The sequence below is a fragment of the Anolis sagrei genome, chromosome 3, assembly GCF_037176765.1.
Source record: "Anolis sagrei isolate rAnoSag1 chromosome 3, rAnoSag1.mat, whole genome shotgun sequence".
NCBI classification, from domain to species: Eukaryota; Metazoa; Chordata; class Lepidosauria; order Squamata; family Dactyloidae; genus Anolis; species Anolis sagrei.
The window spans coordinates 253,017,333-253,041,328 of NC_090023.1; the positions used below are offsets into that span (position 1 = coordinate 253,017,333).

Genomic DNA, 23,996 nt, shown 5'->3' on the forward strand with positions numbered 1-23,996 from the left:
TAGGAAGGAAGCTGTTCATTGATATGCATGGGTAATGATTCAATTTACAGATTTTTAAAAATTGCATATATGAGTTGGAAAGCCATGGAGAGTATTTATTTATTTATTTATAATTATTTATTTTAATATGTCAAACCCAAAGCTCATCGGATTATTGAGGTATATTGGAGGACCTAGAAAATGCCTAGAGATTTTCTTTGATAGGGATAAATGAAATTGTGGCTACCAATCCCAGAGGTGGCCCTAGGTAATTTTCAACGGTAAGCAAACAGTATTTTGGTGCCCCCCCCCCCCCAACCAATCACTGATATATATTTTCTGTTCATTGTGGGAGTTCTGTGTGCCATATTTGGTTCAATTCCATCGTTGGTGGAGTTCAGAATGCTTTTTGATTTTAGGTGAACTATACATCTTAGTAACTACAACTCGCATATGTCAAGGTCTATTTTCCCGCAAGAGCGCCTCAAGAGCGCCCCTGGGCAAAATCAACTATACTGCAAATGCTTACTTTGTGTAATGGGTTGAGCCGTCCCGGACCAATCCCATGGATATGGGAGTCATATTGTATGTGGAAATTCTTCTCATCCCTGGAGAGAGAGAGAAATAACCAACAGACTGCAGAGAGTGATCTCATATTGTATTCCAAACAATAAGCTGGGGAGTAAATAGACATTTTGGCATTCTTTTCAGCTGAGGTAGACAAAAGGGGTACTTGTTAAGAAAATTTTTTTAATACCTGGACTATTTTTTGTTTTACTTTGTTTGTTCAAGGCTAGAGGTTTGTTTAATTCACATTATTTCCATGCTGTAAGTGACTCTTTTCGTTCCCTCAGTCGCCTTCTTTTTTTTTTTAACAGAAAGTAAGCTAAACCTATATGCCAGTGAAGTATTTAAAGATGCAGAACACAAGAAGGTGAAGTTTTGGCTGCGTGATCTGTTTTGTTTTGTGTGTTGTCTTCAGGGCAATGGAAAATATTGTTCAGAATTCATTCAGAATGAGGGCATTTCCTTAGCAGAATGCGAGGAGGATGTGCACAGCTGTCTGCAGAGGGTTGGAGGGTTTCCCTGGAACATGATGTAGTGCTTGCATTTCCATCAACACACTTAAAAGGAGGGGGTAGAGACTCGGAGAGCTGCTGGAAAGATTTTGCTAGCTTCCCCCTCCCCCTCCCATCTGCTTGAGAAACAAATGGATATTGAGGCTTTTGAGAATAGCAGCCTTTCATTTAATTTGATTGCTACTTCATTTTTGAGCTGTCTGCACAGTGAGGTCATCACTGATTTTTTGGGACTAGATCCAGGCAGTCAAGGCTCAGCCAATGGCATCCTTCTCCTAGAAACATCTACCAGTTCTGGCTGGTTTCAGAAGCTACATATGGAATGGAGGTATCTCTTACGAGGAACATAGCTGGGATACTTAATGTCATGGGAAGAATCACAGAATCATAGAATCACAGAGTTGGAAGAGACCTCATGGGCCATCCAGTCCAACCCCCTTCCAAGAAGCAGGAATATTGCATTCCAATCACCCCTGACAGATGGCCATCCAGCCTCTGTTTAAAAGCTTCCCAAGAAGGAGCCTCCACCACACTCCGGGGCAGAGAGTTCCACTGCTGAACGGCTCTCACAGTCAGGAAGTTCTTCCTCATGTTCAGATGGAATCTCCTTTCTTGTAGTTTGAAGCCATTGTTCCGCATCCTAGTCTCCAGGGAAACAGAAAACAAGCTTGCTCCCTCCTCCCTGTGGCTTCCTCTCACATATTTATACATGGCTATCATATCTCCTCTCAGCCTTCTCTTCTTCAGGCTAAACATGCCCAGCTCCTTAAGCACACCTAGTGACTTAGGCTTTCCTGGAAATATCTAAATTAATCATTTTCTACCAAAAGTCATTGAATGCCTTCCCTGGTGCAGTAGCGACATACACATTTATTTATTTATTTTGGGCATTTCTATCCTATCCTTCTCACCTCCAAAGAGGGCCTCAGGATGGGTTACAGCAGGCAGTCATTAGATGCCAAAAATTAAAAAAACCATTGAAATGCACAGTTATAAATAACACATTTAAAACAATAATAAGCATTCAATTAAAAACAGTTTGCCAGTTCAAAACATAATCCATTGCGGTTCACGAAAACATTATTTTCCCAGTTGATCCATTTATTGCACAAATGCTTGATCCCAAATACAGGATTTGAGTTTTTTCTAAAAGGTCAGGTGGGAGGGAGTGGATCTAATATCATTGGAGAGAGAGTTGTACAGCTGAGGGGCCGCCACAGAGAATGCCCTGTCTCTCATCCCCACCAGTTGCAACTGCAAAGGAGGTGGGACCGAGAACAGGGCCTCCTCGGATGATCTTAACATTCTTGGTGGTGCGTAGAGGGAGTTACGTTATGAAAGGTAAACTGGGCTGGAACCGTTATAGGCTAAAGCCAGCACTTTGAATTGTGCTCAGAAGCTAATAGGCAGCCAGTGGAGCTGGCGTAACAGGGGAGTTGTGCGCTCCCAGTACCCCGCCCCAGTGAGCAGCCTGGTTGCCGAATGTTGAACTAGCTGGAGCGTCTGAGCAGTCTTCAGTTGCAACCCCATGTAGAATGCATTGCAGTAATCTATTTGGGATGTAAGTAGAGCGTGGACCACCGTGAACCAAGTCACGTTAAGCTATAAGATGTGGAGGACTGGCATTTTCCTCCCCACATATGCCATGGTCTGGTACCATATTTGTGCCCATTGGTGACATTGCATCTTTCTTTCCTGGAATCCCTGCAGGAACCTTTAAGTAATGACTCATGGACTGGCATCATGTGAGGACTTTCTACTTTGAGTAGCATTACTATTCAATTGGTACCAGTTCATGAACCATCTGTTGAAAACTCCTCACGCATTTTCAGGAAAGGAAGACTCAAGAGTTTCCAGAACAAAACTGTGGTAGAGCAATGTTTGTCATGCTGTTTCCCAGGAGTTCTCCCAACTAGAACAATAAACACCAGGCACTTTGAGGGTTGTAGTTCGGTGACATCTGATGCTGAAATGAAATGTAATTCTAAACTGTGATTTTTAGTTTTGTGTTTGAACCTTGACCATATGCAGTTTCCTCCTCATAAAGTGGATTTGTTTTATGTTGGGGTAGACAATGTGTGTCACTGGAGTCTCTTGTGGTTCCTAAGGTTGTTTTTGGACCCCTTTATTCTCTAAACTTCTTTTTCTGGTCAAGAAAAAGGACAAAGCTTCATGGCTGAAATCCTAGCTGAAAAAGAAGAAGCAGCAGCAGCAATAAATCCTTGATTAATACATTTCCATTCTCCCTGCACTTTTCAACGTTGAGAAATACTCTGGAAAGTCCCTATGGAAGAAAATTGACCTTTGACACATTGCTATTATAATCCCTGGAAGTGTTGTTAGTCTTAAGTATGATTCAAGGGAGCATGGCGGACTCCTAAGCCACAGCTTTGGTGGCTCACAGGTGGGCTAGAGAGCCCTCAAATCAAACATTGATTGTACCTCTCACCTGCAAGTGTTTTTTTTTTTTTGAAGGAGTTTTCATTAGGGCTTTTTTGATGTTGGGGTTTGGGTGAATATTTTACTGATCTCTGGAGGCAGCTGAATTACAGTTGAACTTTTGGGGATAATTTTTTTCACCAGGAAAAATATTTGTGTGTGTGTGGCCATGAAAGAGGCATTGCAAAGGGTCATTCTTAGCACTCAGTTTGGGTTTTGAGATTGACATAGTCCTCACCTAGTGATCCTATATCAAGCCCCTGACATTTTGTTAATGTGTAACACATTTTTCAATTTCTTTTTCTCTCCATATAACATATGGTTTTAGAAGTGTTTGCCTATTGGGTACTAGAGGAACAAAGGCCTGGTTAATGAGATATACTAAATCCTGACCTAGTGTATCACTTTGTCATGGATGGGTCTAAAGCTGTGGTTCTTAACTTGTGGGCCACGAGGAAAAAATCTGATCCGCGCATCTCCTTCCTCTTTTTATTTTATTTTATTTCCACTCCTGCCACTCCTTCCCAGTTGCTGACCATGGTATATGTTCTGTATCAGAAACTAGAGCTGATGTAGTCTATCCAATGCAATTTTCTGAATTATCACTCCAAACTGAATCTAAAGTTGAACAAAAACTGATTTGTAACCCTTTTGGCACTAATGTTGGGAGACTGGTCCCAGGTCAAGTGGTTCCTGGTCAGAGTGGTCCCTGATCAAAAAAAGGTTGTGAACCACTGGTCTAAACAAAGTATCAGGCTTGTTCTTGCCTCTTCTCCTTTCATCTAATATTGACACAATTTAGTTTCTCTTTCCACACAAATTGTTCCATATTTACATAGGAATGTGACATCATGGTTCAGAGGTGGGGAAACTCTGGCCCTGCAGGTGTTATGTCCTGCATCTTCCATCAGACCCTTCCAAGATGATGGCTGCTAACAGATGTGGATGTTATTGCAGCCCAGAACATCTTGAAGGCCAAAGGTTCCCCATCCCTGGTTAATAATAAACTTTGGCCAATTTCTAAATGAGGTTGCTTCACAAACTTGATTCATTCATTAGCATTATGTTCTCATAGACCATGCAATGCTAATGGTCAGTTAAAATGGGTTATCTTGGCCTCTCGGAGTTTTGTGATTCACCTGCCCACTTTTTGCTTGGTGCCTTTTCCATGTGCAACTCTGCAATTTTGTTTTAAGGGGTCTTTAGGGTAAGATTAAGAAAGAGGTTTTTTGGTTTATGTAAAATGAGAGATTATTGTGAAATGGTGTAGATTCTCCTTTTTAAACTTGTTAAGGGTACATTGCTAGTGTGCTTTCCTTAAATAAGAGGGAATGTCTCCTCTTCTCAGGTCGGAGGAAATGTAATAAATGTGGTGTGCCTTCCAATTTCATTAGCAGCATAGAGGCCCTTCGAATGCTGGGCTGCAGCCAGCTGCATTCTTGCCACGCTGCTTGACCTGGGGCAACATGATTCTAAATTTAACATTTTATTAAATGGATGTGAAGGCCTGCTAATATAGCTCATCTTGCATAACACAATTAGAAGAGAACTCTAATTTGAGTGCTAGATTGCATTTGACAACTACAATTTAGACCAACAGACTTGTTTTATGCATGGTTTATGACATGTGCACTTGCCAAATGAAGTTATGGGGTGCTGCTGACATAATTCATACATTTATGTATTGTAGGAGGTGCAAGCTTGAAAAGGAAGCTGATTTCTCTAATGCGCACAGGATTTTAATGTTCTACAATTGTGGAAGTGGGAAGGATCTGGACAACGGTCTCTAGTTTAAAGTTGTGGTGTTATTTTTTCCAACCTCAGTGGTGGTCTTTCATGTTCCTGACATTCTTTACATTGCTGTTTCACAGAGTACATACCTGTATATCTTCTTTTGACAAAAGATAGCAAGCTTTAATTTTCCAAACTATATTTACATTGACGGCTCAGCTGTGTTGTTGTTGTTGTTGTTGTTGTTGTTTTTGTTGTTGTTGTTACAACATCCTGACATGAAAAGGGCCTTTCATCTGCTTCTGGGCCTATGCATGATGGAACTATGCCAGTTTCTACAGTTTTGGTTCAGCCCTGGAGGGTGAGGAGTGACATCACTGGAATACACATTATGCTGTGGCGATACCCTGTTGTAGCATGCATTCCAGTGACTTCATTTCAACCTCCAGAGCTTAACCGTCTGTTCTATGTATCGTATGTGTTTTTTGTGTATGCCAGAGATGTTTCCTGAATCCATTGGCATGTTTGATTTTGTGCCAAGAAAAACCAGTTTGACGTCAGCATTCAGGAAATCACCAAAGGCACATATTTCTCTTTCCTTCCATCGTTTATTATGGGGGGCAGGGGTGGGGGTGGGGTTCAGGATGTTTCAGTAGCTTCAGTTCATTGCATGGAGTTCACAGCTCCATACTGATGAGACTCGGAGTGCATCTACGCTATAGCGACAGTTTGACACCATTTTAACTGCCATGGTTCCACACTGAAGAATCCCAGAAGTTGTGTTTTACACATTCTTTAGCCTTCACTGCCAAAGAGTGATAGTGCCTGGGAAATTACACATCCCAGGATTTCATAGCATTGAGCCATGATAGTTAAAGTGGTTCAAACTACAATAAGTATGCAGTGTAACTCAGTGTAAAAAGCCACACTCAGGGTGAGGGCTGGTCTTCAGGCTCAATATTCATGCAGGAAGGGCTGGTACTCCAGCACCAGGTTGTTTCCCCAAAGTCCTTCTATGCTGGTCCTGCACAACCTGTGACTCTCCAGGTGTTTGGGCCTGCAACTCCCCATGGTTCTCAACTTGTGGGTCCCCAAATGTTTTGGCTTTCAGCTCCCAGAAATCCTATCAGTTGGTAAGCTGGGTGGGATTTCTGGGAGTTGTAGGCCAAAACACCTGGGGACCACAGGTTGAGAACCACTGCTCTAACCAGTTGTTGCAATGGCCAGGAATTCTGGAAGCTGAAGTCCACAACACCTGGAGGGTCACAGCTTGTGCAGGCCTGTTCCATCTGTTTTATGCCTAATAAAATCATTATCATAGTGTAATTATAGACAAGTTTACAAGAGTGTCTCATCCATGGAATTGTCTCCCTGAATGTTTGCAGAGTGCACCTTTCTTCATAGTTTCTAAATTGCAATCAAAAGCTTCTTTGCTTTCCAAACCTTTTCATATTTTAGTTTCATTAACTTGCTCGAATGAATTTCTCAGCTTGTCTTGTCTTGTATCCCACTGGTTTGTGTATTTATACATGGATACTTTATCGTACTTTTATATTGTATTGGTTTTATATTTACATGATTCCTTCTTTCCAGTGTCTGTGTTTATGATATACCTTTGGCAGGACTGCCTGTTTTTTCTATTGTCTTTTCCTGTGGCATTACATGTGCATTTATGGTACCAAATAAATCAATAATTTAATTACAACAATAACAGTACCTGAAGCTATTTCAGATGTTTGATATAATTTACAGTCCTTACAAAAATCACTTACAGCAAGGATGGGACAAATGTAGCATGTGGCTCTAGGCTCCATTTTTAAAATCTTATGCCTTTGCAATAGCTGTAGAGCTATGGGACCAATTTCACGTATCTTAGGCCCTTGGAGGAATATCTTGCTCCATCAGAAAGTGACCTGGAACGCACCATAGGTCTAAACGGAGTGCAACACGATTTATCCAATTACTTTTTAAAAGCTTGGAATCTGGTACTGTTGGAAACACCGACCTGCCAAATAAGACAGGCAAAACCCCAGAAAGATAATAATATCTCTGAGGAAACATGGTTTCTATTTATTTCTTATGTAAATCAAACTAATAAGGGAAAAGGAAATATCCCACTGACCCATGGATCCATTTGGAAAGAACAAATAATTACAAAGGGATTTATTTAGCATTTCAAAATGGTTAAAGATTGTGGTCTATGTAAACTATTGTTAATGTCTCTATTTTGTTGCCTCATGTTAAAAAATGCTTTTGTTAAGTTCCAGGTCACTTTTTTTTTAAAATAATTAACTTTTAGAAGTTAATTCCAAGTCACTTCATGAAAGAAAAATATGATGAAATTGCTTCCCTTACTCTTTACAGTGGGGTATTGAGGAGGGATTTTTTTTGGCAGGGGATGTGGCCTTCTAAGGTCCACTCATCCATTAGTATTGACCATTAGTAAGGGTAAAGGTTTTCCCGTGACATTAAGTGTAGTCATGTCCAACCTGGGGGTGGGGTGTGTGTGCTCATCTCCATTTCTAACTGAAGAGTGGGATTTGTCTATAGACACCTCCAAGGTCATGTGACTAGCATGAATGCATGGAGTACCATTACCTTCCCACCGAAGCGGTACCTATTGATCTACTCACATTGTCATGTTTTTGAAATGCTAGGTTGGCAGAAGCTCCCCGGATTCGAACCGCTAACCTTTCGGTCAGCAAGTTCAGCAGCTCAGTGGTTTAACCCACTGCACCACCATGGGTTGGTCATTAGCCCCCAACAAGTAGGAGTACCCCACTCTTACTTTAAGATACGCTAATATTATTAACTATAACAAAAATGAAACCGGCAGCATGATTTAAGTTTGTAGTTTTAGCAATTTCTCTTTTCTGCCCCTAAAATCACATCTGTAATTATTGCTTGAGTCACCAGGTTTGTGACCTGTGTCACTTTTCCAAAAACTGGTGACTTGTAGATGTGTGAACTGTTGGCCATGCTGGGAAAGGTGGGGTTTGTGGGACATCAGGCTTTTATCCAAGCTTAAGATGATCTAGTGACCACCCAAACTGTAACCTCCCCCCCCCCCCCCTTCAAGGTATGCAACCCTTGAGAAACCCTGGGGGCTACAAAAACTCCTTGGGGGATATGCAGCCCACATACCACATTGTCGTCACCATGGCTGAAAGACGTAAAATAGTTTAAATTTCTTGAAAATCAGAATTGGAGCTGACAAAGTAACTATTTGATTTTCTTGTGGATCAGTACATTTTGATTTGTTTATCTTCTGAGGTGTTTTGTCCAACCTGGGTTTTTGCTGTTAGTTTAATCCTATAAAAGATGACTATACACACTAACATCCTCTCACAATGAATTATCATTCACTGTCCCACCTTTTGACTGAAAAGTAGTGCTCTTTGGGTCTGGAGCAATAACTTTACTGTATAAGTGAATGTACTAACATGGCTCCCTTGGCATAAAAGATATTCAGGACATTTCACCCCAAACTCCAAACACTGAACCTTTTGTGTTCGTCAACCAAAAAAAAATTTTTTTGGAAGGTGATAAACAGATTCCCCCTTAAAATTACTGATCTTTCTCTTTCTCCAGTTGTTGAAATGCTCTTGGCCGTCTCTTCATTAGAGAACACGGATTCCTCTTTGCGTTTCTGTTCACCTTGAAAGTTCCCAACTCAAAAGTTAGTTGGGGAGGGTGGGTGAGGGAGATTTTATGTACAAAGAGACTATTCATGACTTGGTAACCTGTAACTACGGGGGAATACAGCCCCGAGAAATGCAGAGTGGGTATACTGATGGGTGAGCATCTGTTTTTCCTGGCTGGTTGCCACTCTGTAGCTTTTCAGCTAACTAACAGTGCTCAGTTGTAAGTGTGATCCTTTCCCTTAAAACTCCTGCCGAGTTCGTTTTCCAGTTAAACGTCACAAAATCACCCTTTAAATAGGTGTACTTGTTCATTACTGCAGGTGGGGATACACACACAGTTCTCTAAAATTCATTGCAGTCATGGTCAGCACCTTCAAAGCAGATGAGCAAAAGGGCTTTCCCAGTGAATGCCTTGTTTCTAGCTTCATAAGGGCAAACATGGGGATATTTTGCTTTATTTCTGCAATGCATTTCAGACGTGGATTTTAAGACGAGTTAGTAATTTGCCCAAATTGGTGGATGTTTTGAGTACCTGGGCAAATATCTCATCGGACAAAACTATTTCTTCAGTCCACAATGCTCTTTGAATTGTATTTATTGGTGGCGCTTGTATGCTGCTCATATGCCACCTGATATAATAAAACCTCCAAGCGGTTTATCTACTCTCCTGCTGGGTTAGGATAAATGGGTTGGGCCATATAATTGTCTCATGCTGGGATCTAAAGCAGGTTACACAACCACCACTGCGATTATGTTCTTTCTTTCCTCTTTAAGATTTAGCATTTTATTTAAAGGCACAATAAATATAGGAGGAGGAAAAAATGATGTGTCCAATAAAACTAAGAAGCCAAATACAACCAAGGTTCTCTGATTTTATTTATTTATTTATTATGGGCATTTCTCTCCCATCCTTTTTGCCTCCAAAGAGGGACTCAGGATGGCTACCAACAGGCACCATTTGGTGCCAAACAATAAAACAAGCAAAATATATAATTAACCTACATTAAAAACAATTTTAGATACATTAAAACAGTTCGCTGTTTGATGTCGTCTTCTTTAGAGGTATATTCCATTTTACTACATTAATTTGTACATTTTTTTTATTATTTAGTTTTTCGTCCCATAAATAATTCCTAATGTACAGTGCCCCAGAAATAGAGATGAGAAAACTACATTGCTTTTTTAAAAAAAGAAGGCCTTTGATTGCTCTGAACTAAAGCAAGACAAGGGCTTGTTTTCATCCTTTCCCCCATGGCTGAAAAGAACTCGCTTCTGCTTTATCCTGAAATCCAGGCAATCAAGGCCTGTGAACGTGGCATTTACAGTGGTTTAACATTCCCACTGTGTTAGAAATTCCTCCAGCTAATAGCCAGAGGTGCTCTATTCTGGGGCTGCTCTCAAATCGCTGTGAATGGCTATTGTGGAATGCCTGTTTTGAATGAGAGGCTTGTGTGAAGTGGTTTCCCACAATAATACAATGTGGCACTCACTGTCAATATGACTTCAGCAATAGGTCAGTTTAATAGCAGCTAAAATAAAAGAATCCTGCTCCAAGGGGAGAATAATCTTTTTGTAAAAAAAATAAAATAAAGGTGCTGTTGGTTTTAATACACTTTTTTGTTGGGCATGTTTGTGCGCACACACATCATGCCACCTTGTTCAGCTACACTTGTGCACAACATTAAAGGGTAAACATGTAGACTTTTTGGGATGTGATATGAATCAGCTTGAACTGGAATTTTGTTTTTCCTGTACATAAGGTATTTCTGAATTGTGTGTGTGTGCAGTGGAGGGAGAGTATAATAGGATAGGACTGTTATATCTCAACTGGCATTCATGTAGTTCATTGAGGTAAGCTGAAATAATAGCTGTAGATCAGTAAATGGGCCATCAGACTCTGACTCAAGTTGGAAATAGGGACACAGACACCTATCACACTCAGACCTTATGGTACTCTGGTATGTGCACACACACAGACAGACTTCAAAAATCATGCCTCGCATTTTTGCAGTGCTGTGGCCTGTGTAAGTTATGTAAATGGGCAACAAATATGAACAGAATTTTATGTCAGGTCCAACTTTACATGGTCACTTCTTATGTCTTTCCTGGCTTATTTTTGTTTTAGAAAATGTTGCTGCTGTGATTTCAGTTTGAAAAGAGATACTGGTACATGAAGGAAACATAGGAAGACATCTTAACCTTCCCTCTGTTTTTCCCTCACTAAAAAACTGCCTCCTGGAAGTAGTTCTATTTTCTTTTTACCTCTTTTGCAAACCCAAGGCTTGGAAGTAAGGTGTTATAATGAGTTACTTTGAAAGCAAGTTGACTTTTGCCGTGTTACTCTGGCATTACTATTTTTCCTGTAATGCACAGGGGCATAACTCCCTCCCTCCCCATATAATGTTATTGGGTTTCTGCCTGTTACTTGTTATACCAGGGAATGTTTTGATTCAGGCTGCATAATTAGAGGGGGAGAAGGACGGGCCGTATGGTTTCAGTAAGGTTACAATAAGGCTGTCTTTTCAGCCTTCTTCCATTCTGCCAGGATGAAAGAATCTGCTTCCTCTGCCAAATGGAAAAAAAGAGTCGATGTAAGTGCATGGGATGTGGGGAGGGGGTGCTTTGCCATACTGGAACTCTAAACAGTAGAAGGGAAATGCATTTGTGCAAACTGGGCTTGTGTAAGGCAGTGGGAGAGGGTTCGAGATAAGGAATGGGCATTATTCTGTATGGTGGAGGCATGGGATATAGAACAATTGATGTTTGGGGTGGTGGAGGAGAACTGAATGAACAACTGCTTCTTTGCTTTCATCCAAAAGATCTATGTGCAGTGGTATGTTCTGCTGTGCTTCAGTGTTTGTTTAGAGGCAGGTAAGCAGGAAAGTTTAGTGCAGTGGTTCCCAAACTCTGGTCTTCAAGAGTTTTGGATTTAATCTCCCAGAATCTCTTATCATTGGCCGAAGCAGCTGAGGCTTCTGTAATTGAAGTCTAAAAGGACTAGAGTTTGGGAATTATGGATCTAAAGCAGGCCTGCATAACCTTGGTCCTCCAGGTGTTTTGGACTTCAGTTTCCAAAATTTGTGGCCATTGGAAAAACTGGCCAGAACTTCTGGGATTTGGAGGTCCAAACATCTGGAGGGCTGCAGGTTGCGCAGGCCTGGTTTAGAGTGAATAAGGGTACAAGTAGGCCCATGTATTACACCAGGGATCCATTCTAAAAGGTTTTGTGTAATACAATTTTAGCTTAACCTGGAACCCATATTTTCTTATATGAAATGAGTTTGCCTGAAAATTAATTGGCAGTTGGTGGAGTGATTTTCATATTGGTAGAATAGAATCACTCCTAAGATATGCCAGCATCCAATCTGGCTGCCATGTTTTAAATTCATTGAACTTTCTGAACTTGATACAAAGGTGAAAAAAATCACACCCTCAGGTTATTTATTATGGCTTCAGCATGCCTGGACTTAAGAGTTCTCTCCATCAAATACATAATTTCCTTAACAGTTGTTTCCTTAATTTTATTTTTTACATGACATTTCTAAACACCTTTGTTTTACTTTGTTTGGGTGTGTGTGTGTGTGTGTGTGTACAAATATCGGATACTAAAACATGGAAGTAATTTTATATTTGAGAATAAGACAAATAAATAAATGTGATTAAAAATACATTTATGTTTCCATTTGAATTCATGTTTTTTATCTCCAGCTCCATTTGATTTTAAGTTGAATAAGATCCACAGGAAAGTTTGACAAGGGGATTCTTCTGTATAGAATCCTCACTATGTTTTTAATGCCTTCCCTAAAATGTTATTTCAATGTGAAATTGCTGAATATCTTTATTTCATTTTAAAGTCTCATTTGGAAACAGTAGCTTTTCAGCTAGACATTCTTTATGCTAATTGGCGCAATTTACAGAAGATAAACCCCTTTTGTAGGGTTGTTACAAATAAGGCTGTCTTGTTTGGATGCTTTTGGATTAATCTGCCGTGCTTGCAATTAGGTATACAAAGCATTCTTTTGGGGGCTAAGGAGGCTTTGAAGCAGATGTGATGTAACTATGCTAATGAATACACAGCAGACAAGAAGACAAATTCCAGGCTCTTTGTGCCTTGACCATCCAGCTGTGTGCATACCTCAAGTCACTGTTGCTATCTCAAGAGCTTTCTTCTGCATGAACAGTTACTGCCACCTTCCCAACATTCAGGCGTCAAGCTGTGGCATGAATCTATCTCATACGCAGATGTGCTTATTTTTACATCCTTAGCTTTCCTTGGTAATGTAAATCATTTCCATATCTGTATTCCCAGGGACACTAATTGCCTGCTTTTGTTTCTTCCAAACCCATCATATTGAGCATTCCATCCAAAACCAGTCTCAGGGTTTCCGAGATCTGTAGCTTTTTTTTTTTTCATTGATTTCAAATATTTTATAATTGATTGCATCCCATGTCTCATTGTGAAGCTCCTTCTATGGAATTAGTACATTTCGACACTGCTTTAACTGCGCAGCTCAGTGCTATGGATCAAAGGGAGTTGCCGTTTTGCAAAGTTTTAACCTTCTCTGCCAAAGAGTAATGGAGCCTCACCAAACTACAGCTCCCAGGATTTCACAGAATTGAGCCGTAGCAGTTAAAGTGGTGTCGAATTACAAGGGTTGAATGAAAAGTAATGCCTCCAACTTCGTTACTTGGGTTTGGATGGGAATATTTTAATAAATCAGACGCAGAAATAATCCTTAGAATGAGCTCTTTAACTACCACTATTCACTTTTCCACATAATCACCAGACAATTCTGCCAATGATGAACAAGTTTTCTGAAGCCGGCACAGAATAAGTCAACACTGTTTCTGCAACCCATGATGCACACATCTTCAAATAGCCAAGCAAAGCAATAATGTGACCCACACATTCTTGTAAAGTGCCGATTATGCTTGAAATTTCTCTCTGAGTGATACGACGATTGTCCTGAATCAATGTCAACCTTTTGCTTATGAAACTCGGTGGTTGCTGTCACCAGACATCCAACTCTTTGTTTCTCATGCAAGTCAGATGTTCGCACCTCAACATCTTTAACTTACTCGCCCAACGATGCACAGTACTCACATCAACACAATCACCATAAACAGCTTGCATTATCTGATGAATCTCCTTTGGGGTGACACTTTCTGCTGTCAAGAATTCAATGACTGCACGTTGCTTAAGTCACATTGACCAACCCTCTGCACAGGGTTCCATACTTCGCACTTTATTTATTATTTATTTATTTAACACTTTAACAACACAACCATTTAATCTAAGGTTTCCCGCCAAAATGGAACCATAGAGGAGAGTCTACTGTACCTGCCACATACCAGTACTGCCATCTGTTGAGTTATGAAGGTGGAGGCATTACTTTGTATTCAACCCTTGTACATTAACTCTGCAGTCTAGATGTACCCTTAGTTCAACCAGTGAGAAAAGGTTCAGAAGTTACAACAAGCAGCAGGAGTATCTATACAAGCCATATATCATCTTTATTTTTACATGTTGCTTATCATAATGCCTCAATGTGGGATGATCTGTCACTTTGGTTGTCTTGCCACCAAAATTGTTATAGGCCAAAGGGTTTTGCTTCTAACAATTTCTGGTTATCTTCTCTGAATTGATGGTGAAGAGACAAGCCAAAACACCAGCTTTTACTGGATTTGGACACTGCACAAACTAGCCACATGGATGAAGGCTAGTTCTCCCACTCCTGCAGTAACCATATTTCACATCTCTGATAAGCAAGTGTTGCCATGAATGGGAGAATGCAACTAGTGAATTGTGGTCTGTAATTGTTATTTGTGAGCCTGGTCAGTGATTCGCCCTGGAATATGTTCCCGCCATTACCATAGGAGCAAAAATAATCTGTCTAGCTCTGTGGTTTACCAGCTGCTAGGATTTCTGGGAGTTGGAGACCAAAATATCTGGGGACCTACAAGTTGAGAATCACTGGTGTAGCTAATGATCATTTGTTCCTGCTGTTAATTGCCATCAAGTCAACTTAAACTTCTGGTGACACTATGAATAAGATACGGTCCTCATCACCCCATATCATCAACATCCCTAATCTTGTCTTGCAGATTCAGAGTTATGTTTTTTTTTTAATTGAATCAGTCGGTCTGGAATCTGGTCTTCCTCTTTTCCTAATGCTTTTTGTTTCCCATTCCTTTTGTGGTCCTCCCTCCAAGCTGTGTCCCATGTCCTATCTATGATGTTATATACAGGCAGTCTGGAAGCTATGAACAAGGTTATGTAGGTTTGTTCTTAAGCTGAATTTGTTTGTAAGTCAGAACATTTTAAAGTGCAACACCAGCCATATATATATATATATATATGGCTGCCCTGTGGCATTTCTTTTGCTGTCTGTGCCCCTGTTCAAAAGATTACACCTCACATTCTGTCCCTGAGATAATTTGATTTTGGAAAAAAAATGGCTTGTTATGGAAACAAGGATTGATGATAAAGCTTCAATTGAGACTCCTTTTCCCCATCACAACCCTTCCAGGAGTGAATTTCCCTTCCTAGTAGTAGATTTCCCTCACTTCCTGTTGTCTCACCCCTGTTCTTTACTATGAGTCGTTTGTAAGTTGGAGGTTTGTAGGACAGATGGAAGCCACAGCCTAACAATCCATGTAGATCTACACACACACACTGTTCCTTATTTATTTAGGGATGCATTTATGAAGTGAATGGGTTATATTATTTATATAAAGAAATGCTTTTATTTTGCCACGTTGCCTTGTGATTCGGTCTTAATCCTTGTCCCTTTCCGTCCTTATCAGGATCTATTCCTAGCATCTCTGGGTGTGACAGGAAATCTAAGTGTGTTTGAAGTGTGCTTAGTTACTGAAACATTAAGCAAGAGGTTTGCTCTTTAAATAGTTGTCCTGACAATAGCAGTTGTGAGACAGAAAACTGAACTGTTTATTTATAGTCAGTGATACTGACCATGTTTGGGAGGGCAAAGGGAAATGAATCTGTAAAGAGAGCGTTAATTGGCGGTGGTGGGACAACAGGGAAGTAGGGAGCAAATTACTTAACCCAAAACCCCACCATATATTCTATTTGAGTTGATATTGTATACAGCTTTAGTCCTCTTTATAATTTCTGAATAATTAGGTAGTGTTAAATAGCTGTGTGTTTTTGTGCTTGCAGGGCTGCTACCCATAGAATTTACATTCAAACAACCTACATGCATAGGGATGTGGGCTGATGTTCTTGTTCAGACAATTGAATTGGTTTCCCAGCTTGAATGACACCTGGCAATTCTACAGAAAAGTACCAGTTGGCCATTTCTATTTACCAGTTGGCCATTTCTATTTCTCAGTATGCCTGCGATTGTAACGCAGTAGCCGGGGTGGGCAAAATATGGACTTTCGGTTCCATGAGGCTTTTGGGAAAACCCCAGAAGCTCTCCAAAGTACCCAAGTCCTCCAAATATTTTTTTAAAATATTTTTTATAATATTTATTTTTAGGCAAATTTTGCCTAAAATTGCTCCAGATCTCTTCATTCATTTCACTAACATCCTGCCCCCCCCCCTCAAACCTTCTAAAACAGAGGGGGGGGGAGCAGTCAAAGTATTGGCTGGAAGTGGCATGATAACACTCTGGGTACACTAACGCTCATTGCTGCAGACCACATGGTGGGTACAGAAGGAAAAAGAGCTTTGGTAGGTGAAATTGTGAGTGCCAAAGGGAGTTGTGTTGCTGAGCACTGTAGTTGAAACTCTAACTGCTTTCATTCATTGATTCAGATTAACTGGCCATAAATGAGCATTTCTTGGGGAAAATGCTGCTTTTGGTCTTATCTATCAGATGATAGCCATACGAGGCAAATCTGTGTATTACTTGTTGACATCTTGGCTTAATTTAAGTTGTTGGCTTTTTTAAAAAAAGCAGATCATTTAATTACAGAACTGCTGGGTATTGCATTATCAATTTGGCACACCAGTTGATTGCAACGAGGGTCAAATGACAAAATAATTACCTTATGGTGGTTATAACGGTTTGAAGCATAGCCTCACTTCCTGGATCTACAGATTGAGCTGGCAATATTGTGAAATTTCCCTTATTTCCTGGATTTAAGTGTGCCTAAAACAAATAGGCAGTGCTAGCAGAAAACTGGTATATCTGTGTATGGGAAAGCCCAGGCAGTGCATTTCAGTGCAATTCTAGGTAAGCTCAAAGGATGCATGCAAAGTTTAAAGAGATAACAAAGCTTTATCTGTATTGATTTGGAATGATTATTTTGCCATCCATGCTCTTTGTGACTGAAGTAGCTTAGTCTATACTTGGTTCCTTTTGTTTTGCAGCAGCTCAGTGATGCCATGGAAAATGTCGTCTGTTGCTAAAAATTCATCTGGCTTCCTGCATTCTTAATTTTCTTGTTTACAAACTTGCGCACAAAGTGACAATTCTGTGAGTTGAGTGCTTGGTTTTGCTCAAAAAACTGTGTACCTGTTCCACACTAATTCTGCCTTAGCCACTTCTGTTTCCTTACTGTTATAAAGTGTAATGACTGTATTGGAACATCCCTATTTGCTTTGGAACAGTGACCTTCCTGATTAAGGTTGACTGGTTTGTGTCCCATTCTTAATACCTTTACATTGTCTCGTGTCAGTCTTGCAATCTCCAAGGATCTTCTCAATAGACCTTTTATAAGCATGCCAGCAAGTGAGTTGGGTATATTGGTAGTTTTAACTATCAATATAAGGAAAAAGAGAGAGAGAACTTTTTAAAATATGTCATTTTGGGCATACAATTAAATTAGAAGATTGGGAAAGAATTTGGAATCATAACTTAAAGCATACATGTGCTTATGATTTGAAAGAGAACGGGTACAAAAATTGTATATAACTCCCCAAAAGTTGGCAAAGTGTTAGAAAAGCATACAGGACAAATATTGGAAATGTGAAGCCCATGTAGGTACTTTCTACCATATATGGTGGATCTGCAAGGTAGCAAGAAATTACTGGAAGGAATTTTAAGACTAAAATACAAATGAAACCAGAATACTTCTTACTGGGCATAACAGATATGGATTTAGGTAAAAAGTTATTTAGTGATGGCTGCTAGAATAACATATGCATGAACTTGGAGAATGAAAGAAGTACCATCAATAGATCAATGGCTCCTGAAAATAGCAGAAATAATGAACATGGATAAACAAACTCAGTTACTTGCAAACCATCAAGGCAATGTCAAAACAACAACCAACAACAACAGACTGGACATTATGTAAAGAGTATTTGAAACAAGAGGAAATGAAAATGATAATATAGTTTAAGCAAAGATATAAACAAAAACTGTTTCCACATTGGAGAAGGGTGAATGAGGGGAAGCAAAATTGATCAAGAATTAAAATAAAATGAATACTTTTCTTTTTTAACCATGATGAAGAAGATTGGAGGTCAAACCAAAAAAAAACCCTTCCTTTTAAAATTATTCCCTTTCTCCTTTTAACCTATATCCCTAGATAGGTTTTTTTTTTTAAAAAAAAAACCAACTTTTTTTTACTCAAATCTTTTTCCTGCCCTTCTTTCCCCATTTTATGATATTGTATTAAAATTGCTATTAATAAAATTATTTAAAATACATACTTATGATATGATTTTTGGACTATTTATTATTTACCTCTGAGGATGCTTGCCATAGATGCAGGCGAAACGTCAGGAGAAATGCCTGTAGAACATGGCCCTATAGCCCGAAAAAACCCACAAGAACCTAGTCCTTCAAACTGTTGAAGGGCCGGATTCTAATTTGGAAAAAAATATGAATGAATTCCTATGGACACTGCACCTATCTTATTTGTAGTTTAAAAACCCCCACTTAAATACAATAATTAAAATGAAGAACAATTTTAACAAATATAAAGCATTAAAATCACATAATCCAAAAACCGTGATCCGATGTCATTCCAAATGTGAATTCCCTAAAAGAACCAGAAATTATTTCCTTCTCAGCCCTTCTAACCATTTTGCTAGATGACTTCAGTGTTAATATCATTTCAGAAATCTTCAGCATACTTTTCAGTGGTGTTTTTCAAATACAGCTGGAAAAGTTTGGGAAAGCGATTCAAACCATAGATTAAAACCAGGTGATAAATAGGGTGCTACTACAAAACGTACAGTAGATATGTGTCTGTGAATTCTACATGTATGAAAGTGATGTTGCTTAGATAACAGAAGGAATTATAGTGAAATAGACACTGGAATGGGAAGAATGCAGTGAGCTGTAAAAAGGGGGGTGGCAGAGATGAATACCTTCTAATAGTATGAGAAAACGATTGCCATTCAACTTGCAGCTTGCAGCAAAAGAACAATGATTTCTTAAGAAGTGTTAAGAAGTCTAGAAGCACAACAGGTTCTACTGGTGACCTGAGCATGAAAAACTTTGTTTTTTGAATTACAATCCCTAATTCCCAATAATCATAACCAGCCACGTTGTGTTATAAGACAAAACAGCAACTTTTCCCATCTCTACTAGCATCGACTCTTGAATGAATTTGCCAAATGTTATCATTATTCTTTTTTTCAAAGACTTTATCCATGTTTATTTCTTCTAGGAGGCCCGCCCAGGAAAATTCTCCATGAATGTACGTCACAATGATGATGACCGACCAAATCCCACTGGAGTTGCCATCATTGCTGAACGGGGAGGTAGCCATGATGCCTCACTTAGTCAATGGAGATGGGACGCAGCAGGTCAGTAAATGTGGGAAGCTGAGCTCTCTTTTGGTTTTCTTCAATGAGCCTTTAATACATAAAGTATTTCTTAGCAGTGTGACTTAACAGTCCATTTTTTGTGTGTCTGCTTCAGAGCCTGAGACATTTCTTTCTTGGACTCAGACTCCCAGGGTTAGGGTTGCGTGGAAAGCTACTTTCAAAAATTAATAGGTTCTGTTACCTATTATGGATTTTACAGTATACCCTATTGACTTCCCTATTCACAATGGTGAAAGCAAGTTACTTGTTACATTACTTGGATATTTCTCATTATTGTCCCATTATTTGTGGTAAAGTTGCAAAATTGAAAAATCACTCTAGAATGTTTTATAAAATACCCCTAACATGGTAACTTTAAAAGTAGCTAGAAACCATTACTCATTACAGCAATAAAGCAGCTTGGTTCTTACTTCTTTAGTTATGTTTGAAGTGTGGTTTTGTTATACTATCATTACTCACAAAATAACTTGTTCCGTGTAATGCGATTAATTGTAACTTCTTACTTCCATATTGTGGCCCTGGTGCTATATCCTGTAATAGGCTTGGTTGATCAAAAAAAATGGCTCAAAACTCGTTTCAGATGTAGGGGGCACTGGTGGTTCAATTCTAAAGTTATTTCTGAGTTGTTTTTAAAAAAATTCAAAACTTCTGAATCACTTCGTTGATGCGGACACACATGCGCAGTAGGAAAAAAACAGCACTGGCACTGGGGAAACTGCAAGGAGTTCTCCCTCCCTCATTTTCAGACCAATCCTTATGAAACTTGCTACAGTGTTAGAACACACGGACCGTTGTTAGCTCGCCTTTGACTTATCCATGGGTTTTTGGCAAATTTTCAAAGTTTTTATAAAAAAAATTAATAATAAAGAAAATTTGTTCCTGGTTTGAAAGTAGTTGTTATACTACAAACACTTTGCTTGTGTGGCACAAACTGTGTTAAATTGGTGGAGAACAGAAATCATAGTACAGACGCCATCAAGGGTCATCTAGACTGACCCCCTTCTTATGGGCAGGAAGGCACCATCTAAACTCTCCTGACATCCATTTGCTTCCTCCACTGAGTTGGAGAGGACCCTCAAGACACATCCATCCGATTATTTCTATAGACGCTCAAAACACATCCATTCCTATAAACAGCTATTTTGGGTCCTTCAGCCATTTTGGCTAATGAGTAGCAAGGCAATGTGGGAACTGTACTTTGACAGCAGGGCCTTTTGCAGTCTCTACCATTAGAGGCCTGGCCTTCACAAACTACTACAGTTAAAGATGGCTGTGATTAGCCACACCCACTGCTTCCCTCCTTGCATCGGCCGCAGCATGGAAGGCATGAGATTTTTAAAATTCCCTTGCCTTTACCAAAGTTGCTTAATGGTTGTGAAAATTAAAATAACCTTGGGAGACATCCAAACATTATATAATATTTCTGAAAAGTAAAAGGTAAGTGGTTCAAATTCGCCTCCTCCCCCCCCCCCCCCCCCACCACCACCACCTTTCCTGCATGGTTCAAAACTGCTTCAGAAGTCAAAATTTGGAAGTTTTTTCTGACTTTCAGGCTCTTCCAAACGAACCTATCCAACCCTATCCTGTAATGTGAACATGTTGGCTGGAAGATTTTTAGGCTTAAACTTTTAAAAAAGTTACTTTCCTATGGTTTACTTAAAAGTAAGTCTCTCTAGATAAAAGCAAACTAATTTTCACGTGGCAAATGAAGACTTCAGTCTTAATGTGCATCTATTTCAATTATTTTCTCCTTCTTTGTGGACCGATTTCAAGATAATATACATTAGGCTCCCAGCAATAAGTTTGCTAGATAGACTATGACCAAACTCTGATCTCTTTTGCTTTTGCCCAATTAGCTCATAAGAGTGCTTGATTTTCATTTTCCTTCCTTGGAAGTTTTATATGGCTTCTTTGTAAAGGGAGACATGGACACAGTGGGGCAGACATAATCAAAAAGCAAAATGAACTGGGTTACATCGGTGGGAGTAGAGAGATGAGGAGGGTCCTAATTTTGGAACATCCGCATTGCACGTTTCTCTTTATATATGCTCGGGTGATGACAGATGGTCATTCCAAATTAAAGAGAGATCAAAAGACCTTATTCAGTCTGATGCCAAGCCTTAGTTATGGTTCTGACCAGCATATTACCTATATTGCATAATCATAAATTGAGAGAGTGAACAAGTACAAATGAAATTGATTTTACATGAGTAAGGCATACTTCTGCTCTCTGAAGTTGATGCCTATGGAAAAAGCGCTTTTCAGGATGCATGTTTTGTAGGTCTACTTCAGTTAGAGTCAGTTGCTGATGATGATGGTGTGCGACAAAATAGCCAATAATGCTGGCCTTCTAGAAAATTTAACAGATCCTAAGTGGCTTTCCAACTGTTACATAAAGAAGGATGTGGAGGGAATCAGAATAAGCCCTGGCACCTGATGACTGTCTTCGTTTTAATCCACTTGCTATCCAAGGAGCTGGGCTCTGTTCTCCAAATCATTTCAAACCTTGGATAGCCCCTTTAAAAATCAGACTAAAATTCAGAGCCAGTTTCCTGCCCTACTAACTTAGAAACTCGGGATATGTATATGTGTCATTGGATATAATGGGATTTGAGCATTTATGGATTTTGGTATCCACAGAAGTGAAAGGCTTGAACCAAACCACATATGTTTTGATTTAACTGAGTTGACTTATCACTGATTTAATGGATCTGTTGAGGCCAACAATTGGATTTAGGTCATAATTATCCGTGACACATTTGGAGCTGGGGCAGCTAGGGTACAAAAGTAAGATTATGATTGAGAATAAAGTGACTTTATTGGTATAAGAAACAATGCTTATTTCCAAAAGGCATTTCAGGGGCATTTTAACAGAAGTTGAAGGAATTACCCTCTAACATTTTTTAAAAATACACTCTTTACTTTCCAAGATATATTTTCTGTCTGCAAAGCATGTGCTGTAGCACTGATTCATGGCTTGTTGTTCTGGTCTCGTTCATCTCCTGACCTTTTGCAGCTGCTTATATCAAATGTTGTCCAAGAACCCTTTTTCCTTCTCCACCTACCACCAGCTGGTTTTTTTTTAAAAAAAGTCAAGCAACTTCCTTCTGCCTACTGAGCTGGATGTTGTTCAAAACATTGGCCAATGAAAACAACAAGGATGTGCCCAGTGAGTTGACACTTGAGTAAGAGAAGAAACATTTATGATAGTAATAGATAAATATTTAAGCTTGACCTATTCCTACTAAACTATCTTTGATATGTTTTAGTAGAACATGTTTAATCTTTCTTGTGGGAAAAAAACAATGCAGAGAGAAAATTCTAACCTCAACTGCTGTGCTTTAGAATCACAGAACTCAATCAATCCAGGCATGCTGCTGCTAATCTGTGCTGCTGCTAATCTGTGATGTGTATGTTCAATACGACCGCCCCCCCCCCCCCAACCAAAACAAAAACAAAAACGACAGTACAATAGGCCCTCTATTTTCATGAAGTTAGAGCTGGAGAACCTGCATGAAGATATAAGAACCACATTTCTTGTGAACCCGAAATAACACCTCTTGAGATCCTCTAGTGTGGTGGTTTTTAACATGTGGGTCCTCAGGTGTTTTGGCCTACAACTCCCAGAAATCACAGCCAGTTTACCAGCTGTTAGGAATTCTGGGAGTTGAAGGCCAAAACATCTGGGGACCCACAGGGTGAAAACCACTGCTCTAGTGTAACTGCTATCAACGATTATCAACTTCCAACAGAAGTTGACCATTGGAAGACCTATAGATTCCTGTGGAGGTTTTCTCTCTAGAAGTCTTTAGGTCTGCTGGGAATTATACTAGATGATCTAGATTCGTAATTTCTGGAAGATGTTGACCATAAAGTTGCCCCAGAAGACCTATAGAAATCAAATCCACACATAATTAAATCTTCAAAAGTTAAACTGGAAAATGAGGAGAAAACTGACTGGATTTGAGAAAGACTTTGTGGGAGAGACAGAAATAGCTAGAGGAAGTTTTTCATGAACGTATCTGAAAAACTTTACTCTCTTTTTCTGCATGTGTGGGCATGTGTATGAGAGAAAGAACTCGAGCAAAGTCTGTTTCACAACCCAGCATTTTTTCACATTATTAGAAGAAACCATACATGCAAGATATTTTTATCAGCCCTTCAAATGAACCTGTATGCATTGTTTGGCTGGGTAGATAGAAATTCTAGCACTGCTGCTTCCCAATATACATCCATTGTATCCACACTAACAATCTGAAGAGGTCTCTTGGAATATTTTGGAAAGCGGATAAGCATGAGATCACAATAGCCTGTGATGACTTTTGTTTTATGCCTCAGCTTTCTTCTCTGAATTTTCAAGTGAATGCTCCATCA

At 39.5% G+C, this 23,996-nt stretch overlaps 1 protein-coding gene across 2 annotated transcripts in view; it reads left to right on the plus strand.

Moving 5' to 3' along the window:
* Positions 1 to 23,996, plus strand: part of FNDC3B (fibronectin type III domain containing 3B) — a 332,684-nt gene that overhangs the window by 53,438 nt on the left and 255,250 nt on the right. For both annotated transcript variants that reach the window (XM_067466047.1, XM_060767521.2), the window contains one exon: positions 19,463 to 19,601. In XM_067466047.1, the coding sequence (XP_067322148.1) occupies positions 19,491 to 19,601 (111 nt within the window). In that variant the 5' untranslated portion in view covers positions 19,463 to 19,490. The remainder of the gene's footprint in view (positions 1 to 19,462; positions 19,602 to 23,996) is intronic.